This window comes from Sorex araneus, chromosome 6 (assembly GCF_027595985.1).
Source record: "Sorex araneus isolate mSorAra2 chromosome 6, mSorAra2.pri, whole genome shotgun sequence".
NCBI classification, from domain to species: Eukaryota; Metazoa; Chordata; class Mammalia; order Eulipotyphla; family Soricidae; genus Sorex; species Sorex araneus.
In genome coordinates this window covers 88,525,349-88,543,531 of record NC_073307.1, presented here as the reverse complement: position 1 = coordinate 88,543,531, position 18,183 = coordinate 88,525,349, and the positions used below count along the sequence as shown (strand labels likewise).

At 57.2% G+C, this 18,183-nt stretch overlaps 1 protein-coding gene and 1 long non-coding RNA gene across 2 annotated transcripts; one reads left to right on the top strand and one right to left on the bottom strand.

Annotated features, from left to right (window-relative positions):
• Nucleotides 1-309: 309 nt before the first annotated feature.
• Nucleotides 310-11,275, bottom strand: LOC129406108 (uncharacterized). The gene is made up of 4 exons (XR_008630801.1): nucleotides 11,046-11,275; nucleotides 6,175-6,290; nucleotides 1,727-1,870; nucleotides 310-550 (listed from the first exon to the last, which is right to left on the bottom strand). It is a non-coding gene; the product is annotated as an uncharacterized LOC129406108 (long non-coding RNA).
• A 575-nt stretch (nucleotides 11,276-11,850) lies between these two features.
• MLF2 (myeloid leukemia factor 2) lies at nucleotides 11,851-17,055 on the top strand. Its single transcript, XM_055142019.1, has 9 exons — nucleotides 11,851-12,032; nucleotides 12,383-12,460; nucleotides 12,727-12,853; nucleotides 13,098-13,133; nucleotides 14,041-14,094; nucleotides 14,409-14,537; nucleotides 15,225-15,384; nucleotides 16,076-16,291; nucleotides 16,528-17,055. The coding sequence occupies exons 2-8, from the start codon at nucleotides 12,411-12,413 to the stop codon at nucleotides 16,264-16,266; spliced, it is 747 nt and encodes a 248-aa protein (XP_054997994.1). The 5' UTR covers nucleotides 11,851-12,032; nucleotides 12,383-12,410; the 3' UTR covers nucleotides 16,267-16,291; nucleotides 16,528-17,055.
• The last annotated feature ends 1,128 nt before the right edge of the window (nucleotides 17,056-18,183 follow it).

Here is an 18,183-nt window from a genome sequence, read left to right as displayed (position 1 = left end):
CCCACCAGTGGAATTTTTTTAAAAAAGAAAACAGCATTGGGGCTGGAGTGATAGCACAGCGGGTAGGGCGTTTGCCTTGCACTCGGCCGACCCGGGTTCGAATGCCAGCATCCCATATGGTCCCCTGAGCACCGCCAGGAGTAATTCCTGAGTGCATGAGCCAGGAATAACCCCTGTGCATTGCCGGGTGTGACCCAAAAAGCAAAAAAAAAAAAAAAAAACCAGCATTACTTTTATTTGAGAGGGATACATATTTGGTGAAATGCATGCAAGAGAAGTTCCTAAAGCCTTAATGCCGATACTATTTCTCAGAGCCTCCTAATAAGATTTTTAGTTGCCGTACTGGACAGCACCGCTAGGCCTGTTTCTTCACTGCCTCTTCTTGTGAGCCTCCATTTCCTTGGCCTTTCCAGTGCCAAGCTGTCCATAGAAAGCTAACTGCAGCTCTGGCCGCTGGGTTGAAGGTCATCTGGGCCGGTGCTGTCTTATACTCTGCCGCCGATGCATGTTTGTTCCGGTTTCCACACTTTCACAGATCAAACAGACTCTCCTGCTCCAGAAGAGAGAAAAAGTCAGCCGTGAAAGACTGGGAAAATGGAAGCAGCAGAGACTTCTTTTGTTCAGAAGGCAAAAAAGGCTGAAGCAGGGGGCTGGAGCAATAGCACAGAGGGTAGGGCATTTGCCTTGCACGCAGCCAACCCGGGTTCGATTCCCAGCATTCCATAGGGCCCCCCGAGCGCACTGTCAGGAATAATTCCTGAGTGCATGAGCCAGGAGTAACCCCTTTTTGGGTATGACCCAAAAAGAGAAAAAAAAAAAAAGGGGGTTGAAGGCAGGGTGTAAGCAGGAGGAGCCAGTGAACATACTAACAAGACCAACCTCCGTGACCCTACCTCAGAGGCCCGCTGTTCTCTCTACACACCCTGCGGTGTGCCTCCACAGGCCCCTCCTTGGTTCTAAACTCCCACCAACACACCCCTCAAACAGTGATGACTCTGGCTCTCTTCTTTTTTTTTTTTTTATGCTTTTCGGGTCACACCCAGCAATGCACAGGGGTTACTCCTGGCTCTGTGCTCAGGAATGACTCGTGGCGGTGCTCAGGGGACCCTATGGGATGCTGAGAATCGAACCCGGGTCAGCCGCGTGCAAAGCAAATGCCCTACCCGCTGTGCTATTGCTCCAGCCCTCTGGCTCCTTCTATAGCTAAATAAGAAATTCCTCATTTTCTTTCCTTTCTTTCTTTCTTTGTTTTTTTTTTTTTTTTTTTTTTTGGTCACACCCGGCAATGCTCAGGGGTTACTTCTGCCTCTTCACTCAGGAATTACTCGCCACGGTGCTTGGGGGACCATATGGGATGCTGGGAATCGAACCTGGGTCGGCCCTGTGCAAGGCAAACACCCTCACAGCTATACCATCACTCTGGCCCTTAATTCCTCATTTTCCCTGCTCCTGAAACCCCACCTGAAATCCCCAGGCGCTCTGGTTCCTGCCGCCCCCGCCACCCCCAATTGCAGGTGGCCCGGGGACCCTCATGCGACTTTCCTCCCCTGGCCCAACCCATTCCCTTTCTCAACAGTCCTTGACTTCCTCTGGCCTAGGAACGGCCCTGCTCCATGACTAGTCTAGGCCCTGTCTCTGGGCTGAGACCTCTAGAACCTTCTTGGGATGGGGGCAGGTTGGGTCCCCACGCTGCTGCTCGAAGGCCAGTGCCCCACCTACCACTGACCTCCTCAGACACATAAACGACCCAGCGCCAGAAGAACCTCCGAGACACACCAAGCTGCAGAAGCCACCAGGTTCCGAAGCTCCTGGCATATGCGGCCGCATATGCCAAATTTCACATCCAGTGGTGGAGCACTTGCCTTGCACGCTGCAAATTGGATGGGAAAGTTTCTGAGAAGCCCACTAAGTAATTGTTTCAGGGATTGGAAACAATTACACAGAAGGCTCAGCTAGAACCTACCAAGCTCAGGAAATCCTCAGACAATGACTTCAGTCCCACCATTGTTAGATATATGTTGCAATAAGAAATATAAAGTCAATTCTTTGGTGCCGCTAAGGGAGGCAGGCTGAGGGGGAGGGGGAGCACGGGGAGCATTGGTTGGGGGAAGGTCACACTGAGGGGGTGGGACTGGTGGTGCAATGTCCGTTACCGAAACAACTGTATTATGAACAGTTTTGTCACAGGGTTTAAATAAACTTTCAAACAGAATAAAAATCGATATTCCTGAGTGAATGCTCTTCTTTCCCAGACCCATCCTGCCTCTGCTCCAGGAATTTACAGCCTCACTGGCATCAAGCTGCATTCACACATTCACGCCAGGGGGCTGGAGCGATGGCACAACGGGTAGGGCGTTTGCCTGGTACGCAGCCAACCCAGGTTCGATCCCCAGCATCCCATAGGGTCCCCTGAGCACTTCCAGGAGTAATTCCTGAGTGCAGAGCCAGAAGTAACCCCTGTGCATTGCCAGGTGCCACCTAAAAAGCAAAAAAATAAATAAAATCATAATTTAATTCATATTTTCTTTGTGTGTGTGGGGGGGCACACCCAGCTGTGATCAATGATCAATGATCATGATTTAATTCATATTTTCTTCTTTTTTTTTTTTTTGCTTTTTGGGTCACACCCGGCGATGCACAGGGGTTACTCCTGGCTCTACACTCAGGAATCACCCCTGGCGGTGCTCTGGGGACCATATGGGATGCTGGGAGTCGAACTCGGGTCAGCCGCGTGCAAAGCAAATGTCCTACCTGCTGTGCTATTGCTCCAGCCCCAATAATTCATATTTTCTTTGTGTGTGTGTATGTGTGTGTGTGTGTGTGTGTGTGGCAGTGGGCAGGGCTCACCCCTGGGGTGCTCAGGGCACAATATGGAGTAGCGGGGATCAAACCCAGATCACCCACATGCAAGCCAAGCACCTTCCTGCTGTAATTTTCTCTCCAGCCCTTTATTTATTTATTTATTTTTTGCTTTTTGGGTCACACCTGGCGATGCACAGGGGTTACTCCTTGCTCTACAGTCAGGAATTACCCCTGGCTGTGCTCAGGGGACCATATGGGATGCTGGGATTTGAACCCGGGTCGGCCGCGTGCAAGGCAAACGCCCTACCCGCTGTGCTACCGCTCCAGCCCCCTCCAGCCCTTTATTTTTATTTTTATTTATTTTATTTTTTTTTATTTTTGGTTTTTGGGTCACACCTGGCGATGCACAGGGGTTACTCCTGGCTCTACAGTCAGGAATTACCCCTGGCTGTGCTCAGGGGACCATATGGGATGCTGGGATTTGAACCCGGGTCAGCCGCGTGCAAGGCAAACGCCCTACCCTCTATGCTATCACTCTAGCCCCTCTCCAGCCCTTTAATTACATATTTTCTCTCTTCAGCACCTCCCTCCATACCTGACATGCTGTGGAAGTTCTGCATACGCTGCTATATTCTATCCCAGATACAGAGAGACGAGAATAAGTTTCTGACATAAAAGCTTCTTGGCAGCTTCCCTGGACCTGCAGGATAAAATCGAGCAGCATAGAGGATACTTTCAAATCTGGTCTCGGGGCCAGAGAGAATAGTACAGTAGGTAAAATGCTTGCCTTGCACACAGCCAACCCATGTTCGATCCCTGGCACCCCATAAGGTCCCCTGAATACCACCAGGAATGACCCCTGAGCACAGAGCCAGGAGCAAGCCCTGATCACAGCTCAGTGTGGCCCCAAAACAAAAATAAAGTCTGATCTCTCTTTGGGCTGGAGAGATAGTCCAGTGGTAGAGCACTTGCCTTGCACATAGCCTGGTTTGATCTCTGGTATCATATATGATCCCCTAAGCTCCACCAGGAGTGATCCCTGAGTGAGGCCCGAAAACAAAAACCAAAAAATAATCTGAGCTTGGGACTGGAGTGATAGCACAGCGGGGAGGGTGTTTGCCTTGCACGTGCTGGGACCCGGGTTTGATTCCCAGCATTCCATAGGGTCCCTGGAGCACCGCCGGGAGTAACTCCTGAGTGCAGAGTCAGGAGGAACCCCTGAGCATCTCTGGGTGTGACCCAAAAAGCAAAAAAAAAAAAAAAATCTGGGGCCGGAGCGATAGCACAGCGGGTAGGGCGTTTGCCTTGCACGCGGCCGACCCAGGTTCGATCCCCGGCATCCCATATGGTCCCCCAAGCACTGCCAGGAGTAATTCCTGAGTGCAAAGCCAGGAGTAACCCCTGAGCATCGCTGGGTGTGACCCAAAAAGCAAAAAAAAAAAAAAAAAAAAAAAAAAAAATCTGAGCTCCTTAACCTCAATCTCCCCCATCCCCCAGGTCCCTTCTCTTTACTGCTGCTGTTGCTATCTCCTTAATACCTATTTTCCAGCCCCGTCATGCATATTTTCTATGTTCAGCACCTACCTCCATGTCTGACGTATTGTGGAAGATCTGCATACACTGCTTTATTCTATCCCAGATACAAAGAGACGGGAATAATATTCTGACATAAAGCTTTTGAAGGGGCCAGAGCGATAGCACAGCGGGCAGGGCATTTGCATTGCATGCAGCTGACCCAGGTTTGATCCCCAGCATCTTATATAGTCCCCTGAGCACCGCCAGGAGTAATTCCTGAGTGCAGGAGCCAAGAGTAACCTCTGTGCATCACCAGGTGTGACCCAAAAAGCAGAAAAAAAAGAAAAAGCTTTTGAAGCCTATCCTCCTCCCCCCCACATCCTGTCTCTTTACTGCTGCTATTGTTGAGATGAAGGAGGTCGCCCTTGCCCTTGCTTGGTTGTGATGCTTATGAGGGCAGCATGGTTATGTTGCTTGCACACGTGCTTATCATCTCTGTATCACTGTCATCCCATTGCTCATCGATTTGCTTGAGCGGGCACCAGTAACGTCTCCATCGTGAGACTTGCTACTGTTTTTGGCATATTGAATACGCCACAGGTAGCTTGCCAGGCTCTGCCGTGCGGGCAGGATACTATCGGTAGCTTGCCGAGCTCTCTGAGAGGGACGGAAGAATCGAACCCGGGTCGGCCACGTGCAAGGCAAAGGCCCTACTCGCTGTGCTATCATTCCACAGAGGTGGAATCCTTTAGCTGCAGTTCTCCTGCTCATCCTGGTGGTGGTGCTCACACAGTGCTCCCCAGGGGGCATGGTCCTGGATGAGGTGTTTGTGCATCTTTATGTGTCTCTGTGTGTGAGTGTCGGGGGGAGATGGGGCGGCCAAGTACCTAATGGAGTTTTCTGCTGGAATGCCTCCCACCTCTCCCCATACCACAGCTAAAGTTGATCGCTGCCTCTTCTCAGCCATTCAAACCCTGGCCCCATTTCTAATATTTTTTTTTCCTTTTTGGGTCACACCCAGCAATGCTCAGGGGTTACTCCTGGCTTTGCACTCAGGAATTACTCCTGGCGGTGCTTGGGGGACCATATGGGATGCCGGGGATTGAACCCGGGTCGGCCGCGTGCAAGGCAAACGCCCTACCCGCTGTGCTATTGCTCCGGCCTCCCCACTTCTAATTTTTAACTTAAAAATTGTTTTTTACAGGGTTGGAATGATAGTAAAGTAGGTATGGCACTTGCCTTGCACGCTGCTGACCTGGGTGCGATTTTGGCACCCTGTGGGGTCTCCCAGGCCCTACCAAGAGTGATCTCTGGGTGCAGAGCCAAGAGTAAGCCCTGAGAACTTCTGGGTGTACCTGACCCCCCCAAATTTTTTTTCTATTTTTTTTTTTTTTGCTTTTTGGGTCACACCTGGTGATGCACAGGGGTTACTCCTGGTTCTACACTCAGGAATTACTCCTGGCGGTGCTCAGGGGACCATATGGGATGCTGGCATTCGAACCTGGGTCGGCCGCGTGCAAGGCAAACGCCCTACCTGCTGTGCTATTGCTCCAGCCCCACCAAAAAAATTTTTTTATAGGGACTGGAGAGATAGTATGGTCGGTAAGGTGTTTGCCTTGCGTGCAGCCATCCTGGCTTTGATCTCTGGTACCCCATATGGTTCCCTGATGCACCCTCGGAGAGATCGCCCAACAGAGCCAGAAGCCCTGAGCATCACTGGGTGTGGCCCCCCAAAACAAATTTTACAGCAATGTTTTGTCCGCCTCACTCCCCCGCCCCGTGCCTCATTTTCCTCCCTCACTCTGCATTGGTAACTCGAGTCCTGCTGTCAGAGTCCAAGGGCTTATTTCCACTCACCTCTGTCCGTTCCCTTTCTCTGTTTCTTCATATGGCACACGTGTGAGATCACCTGGCATTTGTCTTTCTTCTTCCCATTTATGCTTCACATGACACCCTCCAGTCTCCAGTCCCATCTACAGTGCAACAAAAGATAATAATAATTTATTTATTTTGCTTTTTGGGTCACACCCGGCGATGCACAGGGGTTCCTCCTGGCTCTGCACTCAGGAATTACTCCTGGCGGTGCTCAGGGGACCCTATGGGATGCTGGGAATCGAACCCGGGTCGCCCTCGTGCAAGGCAAACGCCCTCCCCACTGTGCTATCTCTCTTGCTCTAGCCCCTCATCTTTTCTTTTTTTGAGTGGGGGGAGTCGAGCACCATTTCTGTTGATTCTTTTTTTTGTTTTGTTTTGTTTTTGGGGGTCACACCCGGGGATGCACAGGGGTTCCTCCTGGCTCTGCACTCAGGAATTACTCCTGGTGGTGCTCGGGGGACTCTATGGGATGCTGGGATTTGAACCAGGGTCGGCTGCATGCAAGGCAAACGCCCTCCCCGCTGTGCTGTCACTCCAGCCCCTCTGTTGATTCTTGGTTGTGGGTCAGCAGCTCAATATGGGGGACCTATGGATGTGGCATTGCTCAGGCTCTGTGGGCTGGGACTTACCTGAGCCCCCAGGGCTGTACCCAGAAATACCTGCTTGGGGAACCATCTGGTGCCAGGGATTGAGCCAGGATTAACCGCATGCACAGCAGGTACCTTAACCCTGGTACTCTCTGGACCTGAATTTTCTTTTTCCTTATAGCTGAGTCGTATCCTCTTGTGTATACAGACCACAGATGGGATTTTTTTTTTTGTTAGTTTTGTTTGTTTGGGGGCACCCAACTGTGTTCAGGGCTTATTTCTAGCTCTGTGCCTAGGGAATCACACTTGGTGGGGTTAGGGAACTGACCATATGGAGTGGAACCCAGGTCAGATTTCGAACCGAGGTTAGGTATTGAATCCGGGTCAGTTATGTGTAAGGCAAGTGCCCTGCCCACTGTACTATCTCTCCAGCCCCTGTGACCAGGTCTTGCTCTACTACTCTTCCTTCACTCACAATATTCAAAGTCCATTTTGTCCCCCTGAACACAGTTCGCTGCCTCAGGGCCTTTGCACTTGCCATTTCCTTTGCCTTCAGTGAAAGCTGTTACCCCAGTTCTGATAGACCTCATTTCCTTTCCTTCTTTTTTAGGGGGAGGATGGGGGAGAGGACTGCATCCTGCATTGCTCAGGGCTTACTCTTGTCTCTGAACTCAGAGATCACTCTTTTTTTTTTTTTTTTTTTGGTTTTTTTTTTTTTGGTTTTTTGGGTCACACCTGGCGATGCACAGGGGTTACTCCTGGCCCTGCACTCAGGAATTACTCCTGGCGGTGCTCAGGGGACCATATGGGATGCTGGGATTTGAACCCGGGTCGGCCGCGTGCAAGGCAAACGCCCTACCCGCTGTGCTATCGCTCCAGCCCCTCAGGGATCACTCTTGAGGGCTCGGGGATCATAGGGAAAGCCAGGGATTGAACCCTGCTCAGCTGCATGCCAGGGAAGCGCCCAACCTTAAGTTTCTTTTTCTCTTCAGACTATTTTACGACAGCACATTGTCCTGTAAGCACTGCCCAAAGCTACTCTCAAATACTACGCTGAGAGTACTCCCTGAGCACTGCCAAGTGTAGACCCCAAACTGAAGTGTCAGGGATCGAACCCAGGTTGGTGACCTGCAAGGCAAGCGCGCCACCCACTGTATTGTAGCTTCAGTTCAATAATTGTTTTTCCTGCTTCAGAGTTGCTTTTCGCTTCATTCTAATCTGATACCTGATTACTATGCAGTTCAATTTGTTCCTGGGGTCCCTCTCTCTCTCTCTCTCTCTCTCTCTCTCCCTCTCTCTCTCTCTTTTTCTCTCTCTCTCACTCACACACACACACACACACACACACACACACACACACACACAGAGTCTCACCCACTCACTTGGCTCAGGTAGGGCACCCAGCCTGTGACTCCTACCCCATTGCTCCATCCCCACTCTGTTCTAATACCCACACTCCCAGGATGTCTCCAGATGTGTGAGCTTGCACTTAAAGGAGCCTTTTGGGGGGGGAACCACAGAGATAACACAGTAGGTAGGGCCACTGCCTTACACATGACCGAACCAGATTCAATCCCCAGCACACATATGGTACCCTGAGCACACCAAGTGTGTCCCCACAAAAAATATATATACATATAAAAGAGCCCCCCCCTTTTTTTTTCTCCAGTTCAGCTGTGCTCATGCAAAAACTCCCAGGTGGGGGCTGGAGTGATAGTACAGCAGGAAGGGCATTTGCCTTGTACTTGGCCAACCTGGTTTCGATTCCCAGCATCCCATATGGTCCCTGAGCACTGCAAGGAGTAATATTCCTGAGTGCAGAGCCAGGAGTAATCCCTGTGCATCTCAGGGTGTGACCCCAAAAGCCAAAAAAAAAAAAAAAAAAGAACTCCCAGATGTTCTCCCCATGGGAGACCATTCCCTTCCCCTCTTCCCTGGGAAGCCTCAGGCCTGGCAGGCTCACTTTCCCTGCGACAGCCTGTGGGGTCTTTCTTTAATCAGCAGCCTTCAACAGACTTTCAATTTCATCAGCATTTCAATGGACAGAGGTGAAAGGAAGACAAAGGGAAGAAAGGAGGAAAAGGGAATGGATGGAAAGTAGGAAGGATGAATGGAGAGAAGGGGAGAAAGAGAGAGGGCAGATAAGAGGTAGGTTGAAGGGAGGGAAGGTCAGGCAACTGAGAAGGAAGCCGTGTGGGGGACACAGAGGTCTCTTGTGTAGAGAGATCTCTCTCTTTCTTTCTTTCTTTCTTTCTTTCTTTCTTTCTTTCTTTCTTTCTTTCTTTCTTTCTTTCTTTCTTTCTTTCTTTCGCTTTTTGGGTCACACCCAGCAATGCTCAGGGGGTTACTCCTGGCTCTGCACTCAGGAATCACTTCTGGCAGTGTTCTGGGGACCATATGGGATGCTGGGGATAGAACCCGGGTCCGCTGCATGCAAAGCTATGCCCTACCCTCTGTGCTGTCGCTCCAGCCTCAATATTTTCAATTTCTTTAGTGGAAGCTTTGCCTCTGGGCACGCTTAATGAGTTCGGGTATCTTCGTCCACAGTGCCTCCCCCGCTGTAGTATTGCTGTCTCCCCCCAACACACACACCAATATCTTTTTTTTGGCGGGGGGGGCACTTTTTTGTATCACACCCTAAGATGCTCAGGGGTTACTCCTGGCTCTGCACTCAAGAATTACTTCCTGGCAGTGTTTGGGGGACTATACGGGACGCCAGGGATTGAACCTAGGTGGGCCTCATGAAAGGCAAATGCCCTCCCTGCTGTGCTATTGCTCCAGCCCCCAGATTATTTCTTTATAACTTGAGATAAAGTTCAGGTTTGAAGTTTTGGGGTCTTTTTCCTTTTTGGTTTCGGACACACTGAGCTGTTTTCAGCGTTTACTCCCGGCTCTGAGAGCAGGGATCATTCCTGGTGGTTTGGGTCTCCAGCCCTGAAATTGTCTCATACAAGTTAGTTGTACTTTGAATTCTTTTGGTTACGGCTATACTTTGTAAATACTCCCTGGAGAGTTCATATATTGTTGGGACAGAGACAGAAGTCAGCCTAGGACTCTTGTCTTGCACACAGCTGACCTGGGTTCAATCCCGAGCACCACAAATGGTCCCCGGATCCCAGTCAGAAGTGATCCCTGAGCACAGAGCCAGGAATAAGCCCTGAGCACTGCTGGCTGTGTCCTCCCTCACCTTCCCACCTTTACTATTTTACAAAATAGCAAAATAATTGCTATTGGGGTTTTATACAAATATACCTGTCTGTGTTGGGGCCACACCCGGAGGCCCTGCTCCTGACCTGGTATTCAGGGTACTGGTATTTAGTACCATAGAGTACTGAGGAATATAACCTGGGTCTTCCCTATGCAAAGCATGCATCCACCCCTCTGACTCATCTCCCCAGACCAATTATCAGATTAAGTGTCGGAGGGAAGAGAAAGGGCTTGAGGCACCTTAAAACAGTCCCTCAAGGTTCCCAGACAAGCTACTGGGAGTTTAGTTTGATCTCCGCTGCAACTCCTTTGAAGGCCGGATATTGACGCCCCAGGGAAGGGCAAGACTGGAGAGCTGGGGAACCCGCAGTGGCCGGCTCTGGGGGGGGGGTGGTAAGACCCTCTCTGGAATAACATTTTAAAGTGCCTGATGACACGTCAAGTAGCTTTTGTCTGGGGCAAGTGGGGAAAGAGAAGCTGGCGTGGTGGGCGATCAGAAACAGGCATCTGGAAGATACGTTGAAAAGATTTCACTGTGTTTCCCAGAAATAGCAATGAAAAACAAATTTTCTTTTATTATTCTGTCTTTTGTCTGCCAGCCTCAGAATGATCTGTCTGTTCCCCTCCGTCTCCCCTATTGTTCCCCCCACCCTTTAATAATGATCAAACCCAGTGAAATCTGAGACGCGGGGCTCCCAGTACCCTGAGTCACCAGGGTCCTCCCCTCCAAATCCCCCCAGGGACACTAATAAGTGTCTTTTGGTGGGTCCATTCCACACAAGCACTCCTGTGGCTGGCGGCCAGAGTCAAGAAGCAGGAGAGCTCCAGTCTGCGGGGACCTGGTTTAAAGTCCGGGCCCGGAGAGGTCAGTCCCTCGCCGGGGGCGGGGGGAGGGCCCTGCTCTCCAGTCCAGCCAGATTTTATGCAAGACATTTAGTATGTCAAAGTTAGCAGGCTTCGCAGTCAGGTCTCCTGGGTCTGTGCTCGGCACTGCCCCAGGGCGATCCCGGGCCGTCTCTCCGCCCCTTTCCTGCCCCAAACGTCAGAGCCTTGACCTACCTCCCCGGCTACGCTCAAGACCCGAGCCCGGGTGGGCCCCTGGCATCCCACCGGGTCCCCTGAGCCTGCCAAGAGTGACTGCCGCGTGCAGAGCAGGGAGGAACCCCCGCATCACGGGCGGGCGCGGCCCCCAAACACACACGCACACACACGCGGACACACACACACGCACGCACACACGCACGCACACACACCCGCACACACACACACGCACACGCACACGCACACGCGCACACACGCGCGCGCAAGACCCGTCTAGGAGCAGGCGCGCTCGAGGACACAGGAGTTAAAGGACGAGGAGCCTGGCGCCGAGCGCGCGGCTTTCCGAACCCGAGTGCCCGGGCTCCCGCGGCGGAGCCGGGGGAACCGACGGGTCAGGCGCCGGGCCAACGTCAGGGGCCGGAGGCCGGCGGCCGCGCGCCCCCTGGCGGCCAGGGCGCCCACCCCCACCCCCGCCGGCGCTCGGCCGCCTCCGTGCGGCCGCCCGGAGCCCGAGGCCGCCCCGTCGTGACGTCACGGCAGGCCCCGCCCGCGCCCCTCCCCCCGCCGCTCCCTCCGCGGGGGTGGGGGTCGCTCTGCCGCCGCGCCCCCTCTCGGCGCCCGGGGCGGGGGGGGGGTGGGAAAATCGGCCGCTCTCTCTGCCCCCCGGCGCTCACACCCTTCCCCGGGGCCCATCCAGCGCTACTAACGAGGCGTCCCCAGAGGACCCCCCGGGCGCCGGCCCCGGTCCCCACCCCCCCTCACTCCGCGCGATGGGCGGGGCGCGCCTGGCCCCGCCCCGGCGGGCGGGGCACCTGACGTCACTTCCGCCCGGGCCTGGCCGCGGTGCGGGCTCGGCGGGCCGCGGGGGGGGGGCACGGAGGTGGAAGCTGTGGGAGGAGACGCGGCGCGAGGTCCCGGAGCGCACGTCCCGGCCGGTCCCGCGTCCTGCAGCGCCCCGAGAGGCGAGGGCGGCCGGATGGGCCGCTGAGCCCGCGGCGGGGAGCGGTGAGCGGGGCCCGGGCTCGCGGGCGGGCCGGCGTTCCTGGGGTTCGCCTCCGGAACTGTGCCGGCGGGGGAGGGGAGTGCGCCGCGCCGGCCCGGGCCGGGGGGCCGGGGATGGGCTCCGGGGGTGGTGGTTGGGGGGCGCGGGAAACGGGACCGCCGGGGGCGAGTCTCCCTCCGCCGCCCCCCACGCGGCCCGGACCCCCTCCCCGGAGTCACTTGCGGGCGCTGCAAAGGGCCCGTGCGCTGGGAGTCCTGCCCGGGACGTGCAGGATGCAAGAGCCTGGCGGGACCCCCCCCCACTTCCGCCTCTCCCCCCCTCCCTGAAGAGCTGACCCGCTACATTTTAACAGCGTGGAGCCCCCTGGAGCTGGAGCCAGGATGTTCCGCTTCATGAGGGACGTGGAGCCCGAGGATCCCATGTTCCTGATGTGAGTGTCCCTCCCCCTCGTGCGCTCCCGAGCGCTCAGCCCGCTCCGGCGCGCCGACATCCGGGTGCCCATCGCGGGTGCCCATCGCGATGCCACCGCTGGCCGCTGGCCCCAAGGCTCGCCCGCTCGCCCGCCCTGGCCGGACTGTGGGGGGGGGGAAGTGCTGGTACCCTCCGGGGGGCTGCTTTCCTGGAGGTGGCCCTGGGGGTGTTGCCAGCCCAGCCGGACCCCTCTGCTAATAACCATCCCGTGTGCTCGCCCGGCAGGGACCCCTTCGCCATTCACCGGCAGCACATGAGCCGGATGCTGTCGGGCGGCTTCGGTTATAGCCCCTTCCTCAGCATCACGGACGGCAGCATGCCCGGGGCCAGGCCCCCCAGCCGCCGCATGCAGGTAAGCGCGCTGCCACCTCTGTGCGCCCCCAGGAGCGGAAGGCGGGTGGGCGGCTGTGCCTTTGACTCTGCCTAACCTCACAGCCAATCTTGGCAAGTGGAGTCATGTCTTAGGACAGAGGGGGGGAGGGGGGCTAGAAGGGCTGTAGTAAAAGTGCTCTGGGGAGCCCCTCTGGAGAGCAGAGGGTGGATCCCCAGGAAGGAGCCCTGCTGATTCAGGGCTGACACTTTTCTGGTTCTTCTAGGCCGGGGCTGTCACCCCCTTCGGCATGCTGGGAATGGTGAGTCCCCGTCGCTTGTTCCCCTCCCCTGTCACAGACACACTCAGGAGCCTGGCGCGTGGTTGCCCTTCGTGTCTCTCCTGAATGGCCCCGGGGTGACTTGAGGCTTTATTTTTTTATTTTTTATAATAGTATAAGCTGTGGGCTTGTATGTACTGAGCCCGATGAGTCAAAGATGCGAACTTCTTAAGACGCCGTTTTTCTGGAAGCCTAGCCATTAGGGAGATGTAATTGGCAGAGCGTGTTCCTCCTTCCCTGGGAGGGGCGGAGGGTGGGGCCGCACCTGGGGCCTCCTCCCAGGCTCTTTACTTCGGGGGGACCAGGTGGTAGGTACCCACAGTTGGACCTGGGCTTTCCCACGCTTGGCGCGTGCATCCTGGCCTTCGCTGCCGTCCTCCCTGTCCTGGTTTGTTGGCGTGGGAGAGGGGGTGGCACAGCTTACTGGTGGCTCTGCACTCGGGGGTCACTCCTGGCAGGGCTGGGGAACCATACGGCGTGTGGGGGTCGAACCCGGGTCAGCTGTGAGAAACATAAGCACCCTGTCCGCTGGGCTGTCGCTCCGGCCCCCCTCAGATTGTCCTTCTGTGGAAGGAGATGCAGCTGACGGGCCAGGATGGTTTCTGGGAGGTGCCCCCACCCCACCCGCCCGCCCCCCAGGCTTCTCCCCAACTCCCTTCACGCGGGGCTGGTGGTGGCTTATCTCTGCCTTGCTCCCCAAGACTGGAGCAGCCTAGTAGGGACCGAGGAGGGCTGTGCCCCGTCCCCGTCCCGTCTCTGGAGGGGAGGAGGCGCAGTTGCCGGATGGGAAGGCAGGCGAGAAGGGGAGGCTGGGGCCCCCCAAAGGTGCCCCCTCTCTCTGGGCCTCATCGTGGCCGGCCCGCCTGACCCCACGCTCTCTCGCCTCCAGTCCGGCGGCTTCATGGACATGTTCGGGATGATGAACGATATGATCGGCAACATGGTGAGGCCCCGGTCTGGCCCGTGCTCTTGGGGGTGTGGGGGGGCTGGGTTGGTGCCACCTGTGGTCCCCCAAGGAGTTGATCCTGGTGGCCCCGGGGGCTGGATCGGCATGTCACGCAGCCCCACGGCCCGGCGTGGCCTCGTTTGTTGTTGAACTGGCGGGACATTGTGGGGTCTCGACGCGTCCCGATGTGTTTCTCGAGTCTCACGCCCCGCTGGGAAAGATACGGGCGAGAGCGGGCGGCGGAGGGGCCCGCGTCCTCCCGGGGCAGCGCCGGCCCCGCTGATCCTGCCGCCGCCCCCTGGCCTCCCCAGGAGCACATGACCGCCGGCGGCAACTGCCAGACCTTCTCGTCGTCCACTGTCATCTCCTACTCCAACACGGGCGACGGAGCCCCCAAGGTCTACCAGGAGACGTCGGAGATGCGCTCGGCACCGGGCGGGGTGAGCTGGGGGCCCCAGGGGGTCTCAGTTTCAACGAAAGGAAGGGGGGGCTGGAGCGATAGTACGGCGGGTAGGTAGGGCGTTCGCCTTGCATGCGGCCGACCCAGGTTCGATCCCCAGCATCCCATATGGTCACCGTAAAACTTAGATTTATTGAAACTCTCTACAGTGTGGGTCCCCAGCGATAATAAAGTTTATTTGAACATATGTGTATTTTTAGGCTGTATGAATTATTTATAAGTCACGTCATCCCGTTCCTGAGTGTAGAGGCAGGAGTAAGCCTAAGAAATCCAGAAAGGAAAAAAAAAACAGGGAGGGAGGGATGGCGGGCACCCGTGAGGGGCTGGAGCGGTGACACAGCGGCTTAGGCACTTGCTTTGCACGCTCCTGTGTCCCATATGGCCCCCCCAGCCCCCGCCTGGAGTGATCCCTGGTCACTGCTGGATGTCACCCCCAGGGAGAGCAAAGCAGCCGAGGAAATTGCTGTGTCTGTGATTTCAGTCTGGGACCCGCTTGTGGGCACCCGTGGGGGACCCTGCGGTGCCGGGCAGTGCCGGGACCCAGGACTGGACCAGCCCTTCTGGCCCTGAGCACATCGGGGGGTGGGTGTCGAGTCCGGCCTGCTGGAGTAGCCAGGTCAGCAGGGCGCCCCGCCGAGTGACTGTCCATCCCCCTGCCCCGCACCAGATCCGGGAGACCCGGAGAACCGTGCGCGACTCGGACAGCGGCCTGGAGCAGATGTCCATCGGCCATCACATCCGAGACCGGGCTCACATCCTGCAGCGCTCCCGGAACCACCGCACGGGCGACCAGGAGGAGCGGCAGGACTACATCAACCTGGACGAGAGTGAGTGGCCCACCCACCCGCCCGCCCGCGTGCCCCCCAGCCCGGCAGTTGGGCTTCTTGGCAGGGGAGCCCCGTTTTCCTTTTTTTTTTTTTTTCCCCCTTGGTTTGGGGGCCACACTGGTGCTCCGAGCTTACTCCTCGCTCTGTGCTGGGCGTCGCTCCTGGCGGGACTCGGGGTCATGTGGGGTCCTGGGGGTCGAACCTGGCCTGGCAGCGTGAAGGCCAGCGCCCGACGGCTGGACTGTCCTTCCCCTCTGTGTTGGTCACGGGGGAGGGTCACACCCCGTAGTACTCCGGGCTCACTCCCGGCGGGACTCCGGGGACCTCTGAGCTGCCGGGGATGGAACCTGGGTGGGCTGCATGCGAGGGAAGCGCTTCGACCCCTTCCCATTGTCTAGCCCCCAAGCCCCGCTTTCTGCCCGACCAGGGCCCCAGCCCCCCTCCTACACCCCTTTTCTCTCTGGCCTTGCGTTTTCACACTGTCAGGTGCGCGGGCCGAGCTCCTGAGAAGCCGGGCCCACGATCCCGGGCCTTGGGCTCAGCCTGCCTGCCCCAGGGGCCTGTGCGTCCCCCCCGCCCCCCACTTCTCTCCGCCGGGGTCCCTGACCCTCCCTCCCTGAAGCTGGCAGCCAGGCCCTGCCCTGACCTCTGCTTTGGTCCCTCCCCGTCCTCCCCCTGCTTCCCCTGGCAGGTGAGGCCGCGGCCTTCGATGACGAGTGGCGGCGGGAGACGTCCCGGTTTCGGCAGCAGCGCCCCCTGGAATTTCGCCGGCACGAGGCCCCTGGGGGTGGGGGCCGGAGGACCGAGGGGGGGCCGCCCCGCCTGGCCATCCAGGGACCCGAGGACTCCCCCTCCCGACAGTCCCGGCGCTACGACTGGTGAGGGCCCAGCGCCCTCGGCCTCTCCTGTGAGTCCCCGAGGGGTCGGAGGGTAAGGAACAGGGGGTGGGGGGGCACGTCTGGCACGCTGGGCCCGGACCCCCGCCATCCGGCAGACTCCCGCACAGCATCTGTGTTAGCTGGCCGGGGTCACCCCGGAGTCGGGGAATGGCACCCTGACTCCTGGTGTTGGTGTGGGGGGGGCCGCTCCCCGCCCTGACGCTTTGTCTTCCATTCTTCTCCCTCCCTTCCTCCCTCCCTCCAGGTACAGGCTGAGAGGCTGAGCAAACCTCCCTTGAAATAACTTTGTTCCCTCCACTCCCGCTCCCGATTTAATATTAAATTAACAAGCAAGCCGGCCCCCGCCCTCCCTGGGGGGCCGGAGGAGGGCCTTCGCTGCCCCCCGCCCCACTCTGCCCCTCACCACCCCCTTCCCACGAGAGAACTCCCCTTCTCCTGTATCCACTAACTTGACTTTTCATTTTGCTGCTTACCCACCTCTGGCCTGCCTCACCTTCCCCAGGCGACCCCCGACCCCACCTTGGCAGGGGCCTGGGGGGACCCTGGGCTGTCAGGGCTGCCTCCGCCCTCCCCCCTCGGCCGCCCTGGGCCCCGGCCCACCCCGTCCTCAGCTCCCACGTCCAGGGCCGTGTGTGGAAGGAGAGGACGGATTCCCCGGCCCGGCCCATCACAGAAGCCTGCCCCGCCACCCTCTCCGCCTGACATTTTCGTTTTGTGCAACTTGTAACTAGGTGTTTATGGAATAAAGGAGAATGGAGAGAAAAAAAAAAGATCCTGGAAGATTCCGGCTTGACTTTTGTTCTTTGCCTCTGCTCTCTGCCTCCTCCTCTTCTCAGCTTCCCTTCGGCGTATTCTTTTGGGGGGAGGATGGTGTTACAGGGCGGGGGGTCGGGGCCGGAGTGATAGCACAGCAGGTAGGGCATTTGCCTTGCACACGGCCAACCTGGGTTAGGATACCCAGCACCCCATATGGTCCCCCACGCCGGGAGTAATTCCTGAGTGCAGAGCCAGGAGTAGCCCCTGAGCATCACCCGGTGTGACCCAAAAACTGAAAAAAAAAAAAAAAAAAGCGGCCTTGGGGTCACACCTGGAGGTGCTTGGGCTGCTTCTGGCCCTGTGCTCAGGACCATACATCATACATGGTGCTGGGGATTCGGGCCAGGACTGCGGCCACAGGCATGGCAGATGCCTTACCTCCAGCGCCCCCTGGCCACGCACAACTGTGCTCAGGGCTTGCTCCTGGCTCTGAGTGATCACTCCTGGCAGGGCTTGGGTGACCTCCTGGGGTGCCGGGGATTGAGTCCAGGCCGGCTGCATGCAAGGCAAGCTCTGCCTGCTGCTGTGCCTCCTCAGTGCCCATCCGTAGGGCACTGCTTTTTGCTTTTCCATATTTTGGCAATTCCTTTTGTTTTCTGTCCCTGGGCCACCCTGGGGCGCTGCTCAGGGGTTACTCCTGGCTCTGCGGTAGGAATTTAGTCCTGGCGGTACGGACAGGACGCCAGGGATCGAACCCAGGTCAGCCACGTCTAAGGCAAGTACTGTCTCTCCAGCCCCTCGGTGAGTCTTCGGTCCAGCCCCGGGGGACTGGCAGAGGCCTGGCAGGTGAGAAGCAGCTGGACTCGCCAGGGCCAGGGCCAGGGCCCAGGAGGGAAGGTGGGAGCAGCTGCCTTGCTGGCGCTCCCCCCGGCCTTGGCTGAAACTTGGGCGGGAATGTAGGGCATCGCTCAGCGTCAGGTCTTGGTTGTCCCTGGCCCCCGGGGCACGGCTCTTCCCTGGACTGTGGTCAGGCCACTTGGGGTGGAGCCGGGGCAGGAGGGAGCTAGCTGGGGGCAGGAACTCTGCTCATCAGCATTCTCCAGAGCCCCCCACCCTCGGGGCCGGGAATCCGAGCCCAAGCGAT